Source organism: Glycine soja, chromosome 1, assembly GCF_004193775.1.
Source record: "Glycine soja cultivar W05 chromosome 1, ASM419377v2, whole genome shotgun sequence".
Lineage (NCBI taxonomy): Eukaryota > Viridiplantae > Streptophyta > Magnoliopsida > Fabales > Fabaceae > Glycine > Glycine soja.
This window is the reverse complement of record NC_041002.1, coordinates 27,174,374-27,193,666: the sequence shown is the minus strand read 5'-3', so window position 1 is coordinate 27,193,666 and position 19,293 is coordinate 27,174,374. Positions and strand designations below refer to the sequence as shown.

The window sequence follows — 19,293 nt, the reverse complement described above, 5'->3', positions numbered from 1 at the left end:
TATTTCCTAAAATAAGCTAATATTGCACATTTTTGTTTGATAGGATCAGGACTTTTCATATTTGTTATTCATAACTCAATATGACCGTTAGACATATAAAAAGAAATCAAAGATAGATTCACATATATGGTCTTTTTAAATAAAATCATATAAACTAGAATAAATTAATAACATAAATGAAATGCTTATCCAATTGTTGTTTGGATGAACTAGACGAGTACTTCCTGCTTCTAGTGGACAAGGTATCCATTATTGGATAAGTCTTACCTGGTGTTGCTTCCAGTCATCAAACATGTTTGACTTACGTGTAACAAAATGGTTAACACAAATTTATATCTTTGTTTTCATCAAAACCTTAAAGAGATGTCTAGGTTGTCCAGTGATGGACCGTCCAATGTCTAACACTTTAAATGTTGGCCTATGGTACCCTAAGGGTGATGAGATCTCTAGTGGGATACTCAGATTCAAACTTTGCTGGGTGTAAGCTAGATAGGATAAACACCAATGGTACTTGCCACTTATTAGGAAATGGCCAAGTTTCTTGGAATAGTAAAAAGCAAATATGTGTTCCCTTGTCTACGACCGAGGCTGAATACATTGTTGCAAGAATTTGTTGTGCATAAATCTTAGGGCTTAAACAACAACTTTCTGACTTTGGATTGCATATAGAACATATTCCCTTAAGATGTGATAACACTAGTGCCATTAGTCTTACTAAGAATTCTATCATGCATCCCAAAGCATATAGTGATTAGGCATCATTTCATTAGGGATCATATTCACAAAGGTGATTGTGACATTGAGTTTGTTGATATAGACTCACGACTAGCTGACATCTTTACTAAACCTTTAGCAAGGCATAGGTTCTACCATCTTCATAATGAACTTGGCATTTTAAGTGAGTTTAATCTCACTTGAGGCAATAGGGGAGCCTAAATTCATTTCATGTACATATTCATTTGTTTATGTTATGCTTTTTGTGTGTTTTTTTTTTGTTATATGTTCATTTAGAAAGCATGGAAATCTTTTTAGCATGTTATTTTCTATAAAAAAATTTGCATTATCATACATGATAATCGATTACATGATTTTATAATCGATTAATTCGAGTAGAGGCTACTATCTTAGGATCTAAGGGTTTGGAGTAATAGATTACACTGATTGATAATCGATTACCATTTTTGTAGAGGCCTTAAACTCTTTCTAGGCTAGGCTATAATCGATTACAACACTTGGTAATCGATTACAGAGTGTCTAAAACATTTTTAGAAACAAAAATACACTTTCTCTGTTCTTGTAAATACCTAAACCTTTACCTAAAATCCTCACTTTTCTAACACTCAACCCTTTTTTTCAAACCCTAATAGACATAACCCACATCCTATCTTCTTCTCCAACCCTTTTCAACCTCTTTTTCGTCCTTTATCCTTAACCTCCATCAATGGCTAAAACTAAAGGCAAGAAGATGAAGAGCATTAGGCACAGACCTACAACCCTAAAAACAATATCACAAAAGGAAAATGAGCCTACAAAGGGTCACTCTTCCAATAAGGGCAAAAGGACAACATGGTCTCCATCACCACCACCCTCTCCAAAGGTCACTTCATGGTTTTCAAAGGAACATTATGAAGTGTCCTACGTGTACAATTATGCTTAGAAGGAGTTGATTCACTTCATGTTTCTAAACTTGGAATGGCTAAAGACTAAAGGTTTTGTTTTTTCAGAACTCTTCGAGTATCATGGGTTGAAGAAGCTTGTGGAGATGAAGGGCACATCTACCCTGAATTGGTAAGAGTTTTCTACACTATTTCTCATATTGATTGTGATATTGTACCTTGAAATAATTGATTATCTCATATTGTAATCGATTAGATTTTGTATGGAACCTTAGGAGCTTTCCATGTTTCGAAATAATCAATTACCACATTTGATAATCGACTATTCTAGAAACCATAGAAGCTTGAGAAGCTCTTTGTGAAACGAGATAATCGATTACCTCATTCTGTAATCGATTACCATGTTTTTGGAAATGTAGAACATGAGGGATTTAAGTGAATTAATTGATTACCCAAATTGTTAATCAATTAAATCTGTTATTCTATTAAAATTATATATATCCTCACTTGTTTATTCTCATTAGTGACTCTTGTTTAGATCTTATCTTTTGAAAATAATTTGAGAGTCATCTAAGGGAACCATTCTGGATTTCAACGAGAGATTCATGATGATCTTCATCATGGTTTGAGCAAGGAAAGAAAGCCTTGAAGATATTGTGATCTGCACATGTAGCTGTATACAATCCTATTTCAATTTGTTTCTAGTTTTTTTTACCTTGATTAGGGTTATCAAGGGTTTATGTGAGTTGATAGGATTTCAACTCCTGATCTTTCTAAGGTTCAAGAGAAAAGTAGAATTTTAGGGAATTTCATAGTATTTGTACTTGATTCTCTATTAGTGGAGATTCTAAAGGGTCTTAGAACAATGAGATGTATGTTCTTCTAGGACTAAACCAGTATAAATTCCATGTGTGATTCTCTCTTGTTGGATCAAGTGGCCTCAGAATAATTAAGAAGAGGGAGTTGAATTAATTATTCCTAAACCTTTACTAATTAAAAATTACTCTTCTAAGGCTTTTACTATGTTGTTAAGTGAATAAAGAGTAGAATAGAAACTTAACCAAAAGTAAAAGTGGAAATTAAAATGCACAACGGAAATTAAAAGAGTAGGGAAGAAGGAGACAAACACACAAGAGTTTTTATACTGGTTCGGCAACAACCCATGCCTACATCCAGTCCCCAAGCGACCTGCGGTCCTTGAGATTTCTTTTCCAACCTTGTAAAAATCCTTTTACAAGCAAAGATCCACAAGGGATGTACCCTCCCTTGTTCTCTTTGAACAACCTAGTGGATGTACCCTCCACTAGAACTGATCTACAAGAGATGTACCCTCTCTTGTTCTCAGTCAAATCCAAGTAGATGTACCCTCTACTTGTACCACAAAGGATGTACCCTCCAATGTGTTAAGACAAAGTTCTCAAGCAGTTAAACCTTTGAAACTTTGTGAATGGGGATACAAAAGAATTCTCAGGCGGTTAGTCCTTTGAAATCTTTTGTATATGGGAAAGGGAAGAATCAAAAGAATTCTCAGACTGTGTCATTTTGAATTCTTTGACAAGGGAGAAGGGAGACACAAAAGAATTCAGGCGGTTAGTCCTTTGTTCTTTTGGAAAAGGGAGAAGAGAGACACAAAAAGAATTCAGGCGGTTAGTCCTTGGCAAATTCTTTTTGGCAAAGGGAGAATAAAATGAAAAGAATGAATAGCACAAGTTTTCAAGGTTTGGAAAACCAGAAAACTTTGGAAAGCTTTTGGCAAAAGGAAGAAGAAGAAGTTCAAAGAGACTCAGAAATCAATTTGGAAAAATTGCTTGTGTAAAGAATGAATTGGAAAAGATAGATAGATAGATAGATTGATTGATTGATTTGAAATGCAAAACAAAGCCTTGTTTTTATAGACTCTTCATGTCTGGTCAAGAGAACCATTAGAAGAGTTATGACTTTTAGAAAAAACTTAAAACTAATTTGAAAAAGTCAAAAACTATTTGAAGAGTTACATCTTTTGATTTGTTCAGAAATTATCACTGGTAATCGATTACCAAATCAGTGTAAACGATTACACAAAGCTTTTTTGTGAAAGAATGTGACTCTTCACTTTTGAATTTGAATTTCAGCGTTCAAGCACACTGGTAATCGATTACCAAAATATTGTAATCGATTACAACATTTTGAAATCAATTGAAACATTGTAAATTTAGTTGAAAGCTTTTTGAAAACCATTTTGCTACTGGTAATCGATTACAATAATCTGGTAATCGATTACCAGAGAGTAAAAACTCTTTGGTAAACAGGTTTTGAGAAAAATCCATGTGCTACTCAGTTTTTGAAAAAACTTTTTCATACTTATCTTGATTAAGTCTTCTCTTGATTCTTGAATCTTAAGTCTTGAATCTTGATCTTAATTCTTGGAAACTTGAACCTTAAATCTTGATTCTTGATTCTTGAAATCATCATCTTTGTTATCATGAAGTGTTCTTAACCTTTGAGCTTTTTGTCATCACCTTTGTTATCATCAAAACTTCTTTGAATCAATCTTGATATCATCATGAAGCTTGCTTCTACATCTTTTTCTCTAAACCTTTGTTTTGATAATCAATCTTGGTAATGGAATTGTTGTAAAAGGGTCATAATACTTTGTTTTTCATAGAATTGTGTATTCATTGTTTTCTTTTGTTGAAAAATATTTATTATCTTGTTTTGAGAAACCTTGATTACACTGAGGGGTTAGCTTTAATTGAACATTAAAGAATGAGTTGGTAATTAATTCACAAGAATCTATTCAATTCCCCTTCTAGGTTCCCGGTTATTCCAACAAACAATAAGGCCTCAACATGATATGGATGTACTTATCACAAAACAACAAAAAACATATTGCGAGAAATCCAATTTTGCGATTTTGGGAAACCCTATGATTCTCAAACCACTAAATTGCCTAATGGGATTCAAGGATCTCTCACCTATGTCCTAAATAACAAATCATTCTTGTAAACCTATCAATAAATCATGCATTTCAATGATTCAAAAGTGTTTTGCAAATTGCAATAAAAAAAAAACAAAAAAATTCAAGAAGTAAACAAAATGTTATGATGAATATGAATCAAATCAAGCACACAACTTTGATATCCCCACATTAGCTTAGGAACTATAAAAGTTGACATAATCATCAATTGTTTCCTATCCACATCAAAAGAATCAACCTGTCAAAGTGAGATTTTGAAATTGTCGTATCATGTTCACGATTGAGGAAGATTGATAGAGGGTACTTACTTTTGTGTGTGATTGTACAAAGAAATAGAAATAATAAGAGAATTGAAAAAAAGATATACTAATACTTGGTCTATAGGAATTTGCATAGGTCATAAGTATTTGTAGTGTTGTGAGGTAATATATCCGTTATGATCAATTGTTTCAAAGCGGAAGGGAAGCTTGAGATTTTGGTCTTTTGATGAAAGAGGAAAGCTTGAGATTTTCTTTCATTTTTTTTCTTGTGAGGGAGGGAAGCACGAGATTTTGTTCTTTTAGTCAAGGATTAAAGTATATATGACGTAAATAATTGAAAATTTGTGTACCTAAAAACTTTTTAAATTGAATAATTGATAAGAAAAATTATATATTTTACACAACGATATTTATATTATTTGAAAGTAAAATTCAATGCCAAAAAAACGTGAGGAAAGCAAATTTTTTATATTTTTTGTTTTATAATAGTTTAGTTTTTTCCCGTTATTTTTTTTAGTGGCATTTGAATTAGATTACTTTTCTATTGACATTGAAGTTTACTAATATATATATATATATATATATATATATATATATATATATATAAATTATTTAAAAATTTAGAAGTAAATTAAATTTTAAAAATTGTGACTGATTCTAAAGAAATATAACTAATATTCTTTAGAATAAGAAAACAGAATATTAAATTCAAATAAATTATAGATAGAAAAAAGACTTAGAATGGAGAATTTGAAATAGGAGATCTAAAAACATATCTTTTTGTAGCACTAGTGGTAAGTACTCAATGGTTACTCATGTTTTTACAAACCTGAAAAAATTCAACAACGATGGGTTAGGACTCACAGATTTGAAACCCGCCTTTTTTTAATTTTGAAAGTCTGACACTACCAATTGAGTTATCCCGCCTTATATTTATAACACTTTTCTTTTACATATGATACCTTTAACAAAGTCCTAATCATTTCAAAAAATATATGTTGAATATAGATTGTTATATTATATATAATGCTTTAAATTAAAGTTAAAAGAACATATTAAATATTTTGTTTACATGTTATATTAATTTGTTCAATTTAAAACTTTTGTTATTATCTGTCCTTAACATAAATGTTATTTTAGAGTTTTAATAGAATCTGAGACTAAGGACATATCAAGGGAATAACAATGAGTTTGTGTTTTTTTTTTCTTTCTTCTATCTTTTAATTTTTTCATCCTTATAGAAAATTAATATAATTAATTATCTTAAATAAATTAGTAAATTTGTACATAACACTCTCAAGTACTTACAAATCAGACAGAAGTGTTTTTTTTTTTCTAACACAAGTTAACATTAAGCACATCAAATATATTCTCACAATGCTTTTTCATAAAAAAATAGATTTAAATTTAAAATGTCATTATTCTATATATAATACTCATTGTCACTCATGCATCACACAAAGGTCATACTAGCAAAAGAATAAAAAATATATATTTTTAAATAAATAGTTAGCTTATATATATTTTTAGTCTCTCAAATTTAGAGGTCTATCTTTTTAAGTTTCCTAAATTATAATTTACATTTTTTAATCTCTTAAATTCAAGAAATATTTCTTTTAGTCCCTTCCTTAAGATAATGTTAACTTGATAGTAACATGACAAACTATTTTTTTAATTTTTGGGGAGTTTTACTACTAGAGTTTAGTTTTGCATTTAAAATTTGAAGTACTATTCACCAACAACCCTGAGGTTTAACTATTTTTATGATGTTAATTTTTTTTATAATGTAACTTATGGACGATTTTAGATCCCACCCATATTTTCCATATCTAAAGGGTAAGGAACTAGTTTCAAAAGACCATCCACATGGACATAAAATATTGTAGACTTTGTTGGTTCTAGAGGAAAGGCCTTTAAAGCTCTAGCACAACCTTCGTAAAGAAAATAAAAGTGAATTCAATTGGGCTTGTTCAAAATGTAACATGGGAATTGATATTTCCATTACTACTTTTATTATTCTCATCATCATTTTTTAAAAAGTAGTAGAAATAGACAAAAGTGCCCTTATGTGGCTTCCCCCCTCCCCTCCCCTCCCAACCCACTCCCCTTCCCTCTCATATGTCTCCCTCTCTCTTTCCCTCTCCCTAACCCTTGTGCCCAAATTCTTCTTTCCCAACCCTTGCACCCATCTCCCTCCTACCTGTGTACCAGTCACTTTTTCCATTCTCAAGTCTCCCTCTCATTTCTCCTTTCTCTTCCCTCTGTGGTGGTAAGTTTTTTTCTTTTTCATTTTTTTATACACAACAAAAGTATGATTCAGTTATATTTTGGGTTGAGAATCACTATAGAATCATACTTCCATTATGTGTGTCTTTTTGTTTTTGTTTTGGAAAACACCACAAATGGAAGTATGATTTCATTATGATTCTCAACCCAAAACACAACAAAATCACACTTTCATTGTGTTATTTTTTTTTTGTTTTGGAAAACAACAAAAATGAAACTATGATTTCATTGTATTATTGGATGAATAGCACAATGGAATCATACTTCTATTATTGTATTTTTTTTAAAACAGAAAAAAACCCACAACAAAAATACGATTCCAATGTGTTATTGGATGAATAACTCTACATAATCAAATTTTGGTTGTCTTATTTGATTCCAACCCCAAAATCATTTCAATATAGAAGTACAATTTTCGGGGTTGAATCAATTAACACAACATAATCATGATTCCGTTGTGTTACCTAGGGTGAAAAAATGGTATTGCCAATAGCAGTATCTTTTGACATTGTATTAGGCTCGAATGCTTAACAACCCATATCAATAAAAAAAAAAAAAGACAAATGCTTTCTGCATTCTCCAAATTGTTTCCTGCACTACCCATATTACTTCCAAAATGACCATTTTGGAAGCAATAAGAGAAGTATTGGAAGTAATTTTGGAATGTAGGAAAAGAAACACCCAAAAAGATGAGCCTCTAAAATTCAAGTACAAGAGCACAAGCCCAAAGGAGAGGCCTCTAAGGCTCTCTTGAGTACAATAGTAAAAATTAGTAAAAGAAAAAAAAAATCACAATTGGACCAACGAAAACATACCAACCTATTGGACTTGATGGAGTGTGCAAATCTCCACATTGAATGGTAATTATGAAATGAAGAAAAGAAAAAGTATATAAGCTATTGTTTTTTTATTCATAAAATTAAATTCATGTACTAAAGAATTTATAATAACTTATGTACATTACTTAATTAATCTAGACCACATTGAGATGAATGAGTACTACACTCAAGGGTCTATTTATCCACTGAAAAAGATTGCAAACAATGAATACATCTAAGTTAATTGTGCAATCTAAATGAATTATCAAATATTTTCTTTTATCTTTTTTTATTAAAAACAATAAAAAAGATGAAATTATGAATTTTCAATTTTTTACCATTAAATTTACTTATCGAGCAATAGATAAATAGATAAAATGTGGAATATCCGAATATATATATAGATTGATTCCCATTTCAATTTAGATTGGATTCATTTAATTCAAAATCTAACTTATTAAAAACGAAAAAGTACAGAATGGAGCAACCCTTCACCGGGTGACTTTGTGGGTTCATGATAGCAGTGGATGGCTTGACTGAAGCGCAAATGACAAGTTGACAACATTGAAATGTAACAAAAATGATATTTTTTTAAAGAAATGTAACAAAATGATATGCTACATCGGATAATTATTTTTTGCCTAAAAAGAAAACATCGGATAATTATTATAGTTTTCCAGTCTACCTGAAAATTATTTCAGACCAATTGTACGAGGTAAAGAGCAATTCATCTTGGGTCGTAAACAGTTGTCTCCAAGATTGGTTGTCTCGGTGCAATGCCTCTTGTATGAACCACTTTAAGAACTTGATGGTTTGATTGGTTGAAATAGCTAATTGTTCTGTCTTCATCTACTTGTAGTCATTAATAAACAATTCAACACTTCAATCATATGTAGTCTTTAGAATTTAAGTGGAATACATTTATACTTGAAAATGTCTGAAAGTACATCTAAACTGATTTTTAATAACAAAAATATTTATACTAATAATGTACCAAATTCAAACTCATTTTATTGAATGAATATTTACAATTTTTTTTTCTGTCAGGAAATTATATTGTCTTATCATTGCTTTTCATGTTGAATATTTTAATTAGACCTTAACATGAACTTAGCAAGGGAATATTGTTTAACATAAACATTTAATCACAAAAACTAAGAAAAAGAGGATTGGCCAAGTCATTTTAAGGAATAATTCGCTCATATTCCCAAAGCGTGTTAGACCTCAACAATTTTATTGGAGAAAAGCATGCTTTTTCGCTTTTCTCCCTCTCTTTAATTGTTGCAAATTTTACATAATGTTCTGGAATAACAAGGGATCTCAAAGTGCATGACTAACAACAGTGGAAGCGCACCTTTTTCATAAATTTTCTATTTCATGTTAATGAAAAATTGTGTATGGAATTGAGGATGATATCCGGCAAATCATCAACCAAATGAAATAATCAAGTTGATCAATAATACATCAACTTGACTAAAGACAACAACAAATCTTCTCCTTGAAATACTTGTCTGGAAGCATCCCCTACCCTCGAATAAATCACCCAAATGGCCTTATTATTAGTCTTCTTCATCCATTTCATGAAAAGGAAGTGGTACTATCTTCACTGCTCTAAACTTGCCAGCATTATTTAGATGCTCATTCTCCAATCTGCACCATAATAAAATATTATTTGTTATATATTTGTATTTAAAGTTTACTTCATCGATTAAAACAAAAATTATGCTTGTATGCTGTGTCATGAGTGAAAATAAAGAGTAAATAATCTATGTAATAACAATTTTCATTTTTATCTGATAACAAATTATTATTATGTACAATAAATTTATTGACTTTTATAATAATTATAGTAAAATTTATAACAACAATATATCTTTTTTATTGGTTGATTGGGTAAGTTTTTCTATACTGATTTTTGCATAAAAATTAAACTAAAAAGTAAATGCATGTTAACTCATTTACCTGAAGAAATTCCATAGCCCTCTTCTGATAACTTCAAGAGAAGCTAAAAATAAGGATGTTACTCGATAATCAACGTTTTCAAAACTTGAATGAAGGACAGTTTGCAACCAAGCAAGCCTCAGAATAAGGTTTAATCCCTGCATAAATTGCCAAAGTTTTTCATGGTCAAGGTCTAAAAGTGGAGGGCTCCATATTTGTAAATCTGAAAAGAAATATAAAATTTGCTTCTACAATGTGTGCTTGTAGTATTATTAGGCGAAATATAATCCTCTGTTGTTATATTTTGTCCTTTTTTGATCTAGAATTGGAATCTCACTTTAATTTTGTGTAACGGCCTTATCAGCATTTCTTTTGAGAATATGTGTATTCTCCACTTTGTGGCATTTTATTGTCATGAAACACCTAATAGTAAGGTTACTGTCCTCTTTGCTTAGACTATGATAACAGTTAGCTAGTTAGTCTAATTTTGATAAGTGAAGCTAGCTTTTTGGGCGCCAATTGCATGCCAATGGCCCACACCATAGGCTCCTTAGTGAAGAAAGAGAGAGGGGCCTGATATGTACCATTGACAAGTAGTAAATGGCTTTTCTCTGAAGCATTAATTCATTCCTTAGCCATGGATTCTTGGAATTCATTTGAAGCAAACCCCAGTCTTTTACAAAGTCCCAGTACAATTGGTACATAGTTGCTGCACTTGACATGATCACAAGAACACAAAGCCATCCTACACTCCCATCTTTCTCATAAGCCACTTTGGCTCCTGCTGCTAACATTGCTGATACATATTTGCCTAGATTCACAAGGTGGCTTGTCTGCCCTTCATCAAACCATCTTCTAGCACACTGCAAAATCAATTAGGAGACATTAGTCCTATCCATTTCTTAATTATTGGATTGCATAATATGCTTCAAGGGAAGGAAAGGCAAATATTTTATAGTGAATTACGCTGACACCCCTGAGGTTTCTTGAGATTACACATGACCTCCGTGCTTTTTTAACGGTCAAGCAACCCCCTTAAGGGTTACACGGTGTAATGTGTTTCTTGGGTAATAGGGGGTGTCAGTGTAATGCATTTTATGAAGAGAGTAGTATAAGGGTAAAAGAGTAAGGAGTATTAGGAGAAATTTGATGAAACCTCAAGAAGTATAAGTGTAATATACTCAATATTTACCTGCATAGCCCTCCAATAATAGGGTAGAAATGACACTGCATAAGCTAGATCTCTATAGTGCTTTGTCCTCATGCAATATCCATAGTCCTGAGTTTTGTAGCTACCAGTTATATAGTAACATGCCACATACTCAAGGTTCCTGAGCATTGGCACCTACACAACAATGACACAATTATTAAATATTTATTAACTTTTCCCCCTAGAGTAAGCTATTCATTGATAGTAAAAAAGGGGCTTTACTACCTGACTACAAAGTTGATCAGCCATGAAAAAATCCAGCATGACAACCTAAAAAGACAAGAGAGAAGCCAGTGAGGTTATGTCCACAACAATAATTGTTTCTGCTCAATTTATTTTCTTCATTAAATTTCTATTCAACTTTTTGGACAATTAGTGGTACTGTGTTTTGTGCCTGATGACAGGATGCTACAATGATGATAGTGGGAAACACTACCTTGTAAAGGGGTGACAAAATTATGTTCCTTATTACACAAAGGAAACGGTAACGGCTTGACCGGTATATAATGTTGAAGGGGCATACTAGTAATAGTAAGAAACCCTGCACGTGTAGTAACAATGTTAAATTTTCAGCTGAGCTATACCCCTAGTATTAGACATTAGACTAGTTTAAAAAATTTGCAAAATGTAAATGTAATATGCAGTAAAAATATTTACCAGAAGAAGAAGCCAGGGAATGTCTTGAACTTTGGCATAATAATACCCTTTTGTCAGTAGAGTCAAATGAAGGAACATTACCCCAACCACAGCACTCATTGCCATTGTGCAAATTAAGAATATATCTATATACTTGAGTTCCTTGGTAGGGGCTTGCTCAAAAATGAAGCTGTAGTTTATGCGAGTTCTTTTCCATGCAAGAGTGTTGCAACCGTAAAGAAAGAAATGTAGGAACACAAGGCTGAACATGCTGCACAAACAGAATAGCAACTTATTGAGGTGAAAAATACTATGCAAATTTGAATGAATTATTTAGCTATGAAAATCATGTTTATTTACCTAAGCACAGGGTAGACAGTTTCCATGTACACTGAATTTTGATGTGGTCTATACAAACCAGTCACATGAGCCATTATAGCATATCCCGCAAGAAGTGCCAAGAAGGTTCCAGTAAATAGTCCTGATTTTATTTGAAAGATAATCAGTTATGTTAGAACTTAGAAGTAACTTTCTATATAATCAACATTATTTATGCAAAAATGTTTGGTGATTTTGTATGGATTCACCAGTTAAATTCACCAAGAATGAATTATTATAAGAAAGGAACTTCAAATCTGACTAGTGAGGTATCATACTGTTAGTGAAACCCACATAGGCGCCATTGCCAAAGAACCATTGTGATGCTTCCCTAATATGTTGAGATGACTTTTTTAAGGTTCATTCTTCATAAGGTAATATATGGTTTAAATAAGATATAGAATAGCATGGGACCTGTACTTCCCTTCCACCAAAGAGTGGACCAGTTCCTGCCATTCCTTTAAGCCTAGTGCCTTAAAAGGTTCCATATTGTGGTTTCTTTAGATACTAATGGTCACAAAGCAAACAAGCCTAAAGATCTCTACCAAAATGATTGACAAGCAAAAGACAAATTAAAAAAGTGAAAAATAAAAAAGACCAAATACTTGGCTAAAAGTAACTCACCAATGAAGAAAGTAACAGCATGAGATTCTTTGCGTTGGCTTGGTCTTAGGTATTTCATGGCCTTTCTTCGATTTTCCTCGGCAAAATTTTTTATGAACAGTTCCTCAACTTCGTCGGCTAACTTCATCACCTGTCATTTCTCAGACTAATAAGCAAACAAAGCAAAGCAGGTTCACAAAGTTAAAGAAACTCTAGTGCAAGTGACAGACAACCATATCTAATTTTTATTTTGCATGACTCAAGGTCATTTAGTGGTGCACACATGAATCATAGGATTATTAGCCACTTGAGATTGTCGGTGATCATTCAGGTGCAAGCATAACTTGTGGCCAGACTCTTGACATGATTTGATATGGTATCACATACATATTTCATCAAAGTTTGACATGATGGAACTTAGATATTTCTGTATGCAACAGTTTTCATTTGTGCCTGAGATTTACCTTGTCTGAGCTATTGAAATACGAACTCTCGACCACTTTGATATAGATGGGAAGAATTTGTTTTTCAGTGACCTGAAAACCACATAGAAATGTTTTCTTTTATTAATACACATAATTGATAAACTATCTTCAACATCAACTTTGAAGCCCTTAATTCACTTGCCTTATCAAACTTCTTCAGAATCTTAATAAATGCAAGCATGTTCAAGTTCCTGAAAATTGGAGAAAACATATGATTTTATATTTAAATGCTACATATTGGTTAAGTTTATTAAACAATCAAGTCTACTTGTGATCAAAGAAATTTTGACTATATTTTTACCAGTAAACTTTGAGATATCCTAGTCCTTTGTAGAGTTCAATGAAACCTCCTTTGATCATCTTTTCAGCATGGTGCAAATTAGTTTTGTTTAGGTGAATGTTGTTGACACCTTCTGGACCACATTGCCTTGAAGACTGATTGAGCAAATCTTCCCTGAGAAGGTAGCTTATGGCTGAAAAGGTTCTCGATGGTGTCGTCAAGGGAATGTTTATCCTCAGATTCTTCCCTTGGCAATTGATTACACGGCCAGAAAGAGTTTTCAATTTTCCATTTTCTCTTTTAATCTGCATGGACTTGGCAAGTTCTTCTGCACGAGGGGAATCTGAAAATGGTGCTTCATTTTTTTCCAAATCATCTGTGCTAGTAGTGTCCATCATTTCTTCTTGTGCTCTGCTCCTAACAGAGTCTTCCTCTGTTTGCAGTTAACAGAGTTTGAGATACACACAATTACTCATCACTTCCTCACATAATGTTTCAAGTAAAAATGATAAAAAAATGTTTAACCTGTTGTTTTCATGATTTTTTTTGATATATTTTTATGCATAGTTTGGTTAATAATTACTATATCCTAGAAGTTTTTTTCTTCCTCATTTGACTATAATAAGGACAACAAGAAAAAATATATTTGTTACGAAAGGATTTTCAAAAAACTCAAATGAACTATGTTTTTTTTTTTCTAATCTCATTATATTTTTTTTATCAATATTTATTTAAAAAAGTGAATATCATTCCACGTTGCTTTCGTGCAATCCATGCACATGTTATTCGTACTAAATAGCCACACTAACAAACAAATACGTTGTTTAACCATGCGGTGCTGCTATTTAATACAAATAACTATACACGAAAAGTAGCATGGAATGATAACTTTTTTAAATAATTATTGATTAAAAATTTGAAAAATATAAAATGAGAGAAAACATGATATGTGTGATTATAACTAAAAACAATTTTATAATAATTAGCATTTTTCTTAACCATGTGATAAGAGTTAAAGTTAGATGATTAACTTATGATAAAGATTTCATAATCAAATGCATATAGGTTGATATGTGTGCTCACATGAAACACTCGTTTAGGGCAATTTTTTATCCAATATGCTAGTTGTAAGAAAATAATTGGAATAGAAATTTTCAATAAATATTCATATTAATGACATAGAATTATGAAATATCTAAATAAAAAAAAAAAAGACAAGGTTGGTTATGTACCATTAGAGAATGTGCATGAGATAGATTGATCATCCTTGGAGCCATGAGAAGAGCCTGCTTTGCTCTGCAGCTCCTTGAATGTGGTTTTGAGCATATGGAGAATTTCCATTTGTTTTTTCAAGGAATCTCCTCTGTCCATGAACTCTTTCTCTTTTGTTCTATAGAACTTGTTAACCTTGTTTAGTTGCTGGTCCAGACATGCAAAAAATTCTTTAGTAGCATCAGTGTCAGAAAATTGCTCAAGCAATTCAGTCTCATACATGTCCCCATTAAAAGATGATGAGGCAAGTTTCCTATGGACCTGAAAAAGACCAAAACAAATTTCATGAATCAACCAAATATTTACGCATCAATAGTGAGCAAAGTTTGTTCCTTATGTCTTAAGAGAAAAGGTAGATTAATTACTTGAATTGGTCCATGCTCTCTATGTTGGTGGCCAAATAGAGAGTAGTTTCTTATTGATGAAAAGATGTACTTAGGTAGAGAAGTACTAGCTTGGTGCTTGTTTTGTGTATTGTTGGCGTTATTTAAGAGTTGGACTTTTTTGAGGTTCTTCTTGAGTTGCCAGTAATCCACAAAGGCCTCTTTCCATTCTGGAATGAGTTGCCCCTCAAACTGCTTTGAGAACTTCACCATCTTCTTTGTTTGTTGTTCTTTGAAGAAACCTTAGAAAGAAGTAGTAGAGGCTCTAGTAGGTGATGTGTGCTGTTGCCTTGTGAGTGCTTAATGGAAGCCCAAAATGACATTATATATGGGGTTGGAAAAGGTATTTTTTTATTGTTGTGGTACTGATGCTCTTGAGCACATTCTATAATATACTTAGATCCTATGCTTCTCCACTTGAGGATTTGGCATGTAAGAAATGGCTATGTTCGCCGGAAAGTAAACCAAACAACCACCACCGGTTAGGATCACTTCTCGGCCAACATGTCTTCATGAGGATTTTGAAAAGGGTGGGAATTTAAAGTGGTTGTTCTGTCTGAGTAGGGACAAATTTGACTATTCAGAATACACACAAGGGGATGATGACCATGCTTTTTCATTTCATAAAGTTTGCCACAATAATTCACTAGCGAAAATCATTTTGAGCACAAGAGTTGTTGTTGTTAATTGTTATTAATAAACAAACAGGCAATCAAGGGCATTTCTGATTTTTGTTATAGATTTGTATTTAATGTGATGGTGTCCTATAAGTTAAGTCGAGAAATTGTTCAATTGTTAAAAAGCGAAACATATTAGCTAAATTATTAGCTAGCACACAAAGGTGCACTCTAATTAGCCCAGCCTGATATCCACTAATTCGGGATAACTAAAAGCTTTTTTTTTTCACAGCCTCTCCACTTTCATTAAGCAACCCCTTTTGTTTTGTTTCATTGTAAAGTTGAGTCCATTGCTCACGTCTAAACCTAGAAGTTACACTCATCACTTTAAAAGCATCACAATTTCAATTTGGTAAATTTTGGCAATTCAGTTCTAGGGACCTTGATTGATGAGTGGCAATGACAAGTCAATTTTGTACCACAGCAAACCATAAGAGAACATAACCACCTCTTGCTTCCCTATTTCCGTGTCAAGAATACAAAAATATATGGAAAAAGTAGTATAGGGAAATTTTAGGGGATATTTGATTTGGTTGTTTTCTATTTTCATTTTTACTGGAAACAGAAAACGGTGATGAAAATGTGTTTAGTTGGATTTCTGAAAACATTTTCAGTGAAAATGAAAACAAGAAACAACCAGAAAATGAAAACAATAAAATTTTATTTTCAGTGTTTCAGTTGAGAACAGAAACCTCATTTCGGGTAAAATAAAATTGCGGTGACAATGAATGTAATTCTAACCAAATCTAAAAATACAAAAAGACAAGAAGTCAATATATCATAAATTTTCATTATTTTTATTTCATGAAAACACAAAACAAGAAGTCAAATTAAACATCTTTTCAAAATTCCAATCTTTTGAAAATAAAAACAATTTTCTGAAAATGAAAACAGAAAGTGAAAATGCAAACCAAACATACCCTTATATATCCAACACGTATTTGTATACTCTAGTGGCAAATCTTCATACTTTAAATTATTAGAGGCAGAGATTAGGAAGCAACTTCCAACAGTTATATGTTGGAATCTTGTACATGGGAAATAGTAGATAAGGCTCACTTTAATACGCGGTTTTGGTATGGAATAATTCCTCCATACTGCATGTCCAATGTACTTAGGATAAGCAGCATATAATAGTATGATGACATCTAATATGGCTGGTAATATATTTGGCATACTAGTACCTTGCTAATACCAATAGTGGCTGGCTGAGTGAAGGAACTTCGGGGTTCTATTCCTTGGTTCTAAGCCCACTAACTAGCCAACTTGTTGTGAACATGATGTGACCTTCCATGAAAAGCTACAAAAATTGTAACTATTATCGATTTCTGTTTATATTAAAGTTAAGAGATACTAAAAGTATTAGTTTAGAAGTAATAATTTTTCCCTTCTTTATTTAATGCATTGGCTTTGTAATTTTGTATTAGAATTCGCAAAAAGTACTTACTTTTCAATCTTTAATCCAAATATATCTTCACTTCTTGTTCTCTCCAACACGAAAAATTAAACTATCATAAGTTCGAACAATCTCCATTTGGCACAAAACAAATTTTATTAATTTTTGCTTATAAATTAAAAAAGAATCAATGACATGTTATGTGAAGATTAGTTACCACCATAAATAATCTTGGATTATGTAATAATTTCTGAACAAACAAACAAAGGTGCTATCTTTTCAGTTTTCTTCCTAGACATGGATTGCAAAATCACCATTATAATTGTGGAGAACTGACAGCGCCCCTAAGATGGGTGTGTCTCAAAGATACGCTATTTTGAGGTTTTCTTTTTCTTTTTTTATTTGGGGCCCCTCTTATGCATGAAAAGATATTTGTACATTGAAAAAAATGTTTCTGAACTTATTATTACCACATGAAAAGGATATTATTAATATTATTGAACACTTTGCAAAAATAAGTAATGGATAAGTAGGTTTCTAAGCATGGATTTGATTGGTAAATTCACCCCCTCGTGTATTAGCTTATTTGGAATAAGGATGAATTTGATTGGTAAACAATCTGTGTAACATACACAGTTAAGGAAAAATGAAACAACTCAAAAGCATTATGTACCAGCTACAATAAATATTCTTTCCCATCTTTGACATGTGAACAGAACTTCGTTAACATCTCACTTAAATTTGTATACACTAAAACATCGGGAATTATGTGCATATGGTGTCCTATCATAGCTTCAATATATATAACATTAGTTTAAAAATTTGAAGAAAAAGTGATAGTTTCTCATGATAGAAGGAGCTAGTCTAGCAAAGTCCTAATTTGCCTGCTAGAACAAAAATAGTAACCCAAATTAAAACACTTATAATTAAGCCGAAGTTAGTTAATATTGATCTTGACATAAGATCAATTCGCATGGATAAGTTAATTAAGAAGGAAAAGTTAATTTCTCCTATTATAGGAAAATGATTTAATATTAATTTGTAAGAGAAACATGTATTTCCACGTAGGAAAAGATAAAGCTACCCACGAAATCTTAGGGTTCAGGCGTGTGGCGCCAATGACAGGGCATGAAAATGATGGTCTGATTAGGATAGCATAACACATTTGGTGCGCCCCGGCATGAGCCTCTACCCAACCCACCAGTGTGTTCATTCAATTTTCCTTGTGCATCATTATTTACATTATTTATCGTGTTACCATATACAACGTTTTTTTTTACACACAGTTGCATACATTTGACCCTACATGGGCCTTTTGATCTTGACCAGTATTTGAACATCGCGGGCCAGCCACAAAAGCATGTCTACTAAACAGTACTGATAGTGTGACATGAGATGGATTTACTTAAAATTAATCAGTAATTTTGAGTTCAAGATTTATATATACAATTACTTTAAAAGTGGGAGATTTTGTTGTCTTAACATAGTCTTATTGGTTCAAAGGATTATTTTTAATGAAAGATATATGTTTTTTCTTAAATAAAAACTTGGATTAATTTCTTCCATTTTTCACGAAAGACATTGAGAATTCAATTTATGTTTCTGAAGCGAAATATGAATTGTTTAGGATTTAACTTGGTGAAACTTGCTTAATCAAGCACCGAGTACGGAAAAGAATACAATTTTCCATTTTTTTTGTGTGCACTGATTTATCTCTCTATCATCAGCCAGAAATTTATCTCTTTTGACATGTACATATCATTGAATTAAACTTTACTTTCACCGATTACTGGATGGTTTAAGTATTACATATTTATTTCTCTTTAAATAAATTTCAGATTCAAATATTGTATATATGGAGGAAAAAAATCCCATGAGAAGAGTTTCATTATACCATGTTGTAGATATTTCGGTCTCAATGTACGAGAAAAAAGAAGTCTCAATTAACCTTTTATATATAATAGTTATCAAAATTATATGTGTAATTTGATTTTTATATATATATATATATATATATATATATATATATATATATATTCTCATTTGGTATATTTTAAGATATTCTCTAATTATATTTTGTTAACACATTCATACTA

The 19,293-nt window shown here is 31.9% G+C and overlaps 1 protein-coding gene across 1 annotated transcript; it reads right to left on the bottom strand.

Moving 5' to 3' along the window:
* Positions 1 to 9,105: 9,105 nt before the first annotated feature.
* LOC114414210 (phosphate transporter PHO1 homolog 1-like) lies at positions 9,106 to 15,764 on the bottom strand. The gene is made up of 14 exons (XM_028378522.1): positions 15,107 to 15,764; positions 14,702 to 15,002; positions 13,491 to 13,902; positions 13,332 to 13,380; positions 13,169 to 13,240; positions 12,726 to 12,855; positions 12,084 to 12,204; positions 11,745 to 11,994; positions 11,524 to 11,628; positions 11,313 to 11,357; positions 11,070 to 11,222; positions 10,462 to 10,740; positions 9,899 to 10,035; positions 9,106 to 9,586 (listed from the first exon to the last, which is right to left on the bottom strand). Exons 1-14 carry the CDS (start codon positions 15,335 to 15,337, stop codon positions 9,496 to 9,498), a joined length of 2,376 nt encoding a protein of 791 aa, XP_028234323.1. The 5' UTR covers positions 15,338 to 15,764; the 3' UTR covers positions 9,106 to 9,495.
* Between the last annotated feature and the right edge of the window lie 3,529 nt (positions 15,765 to 19,293).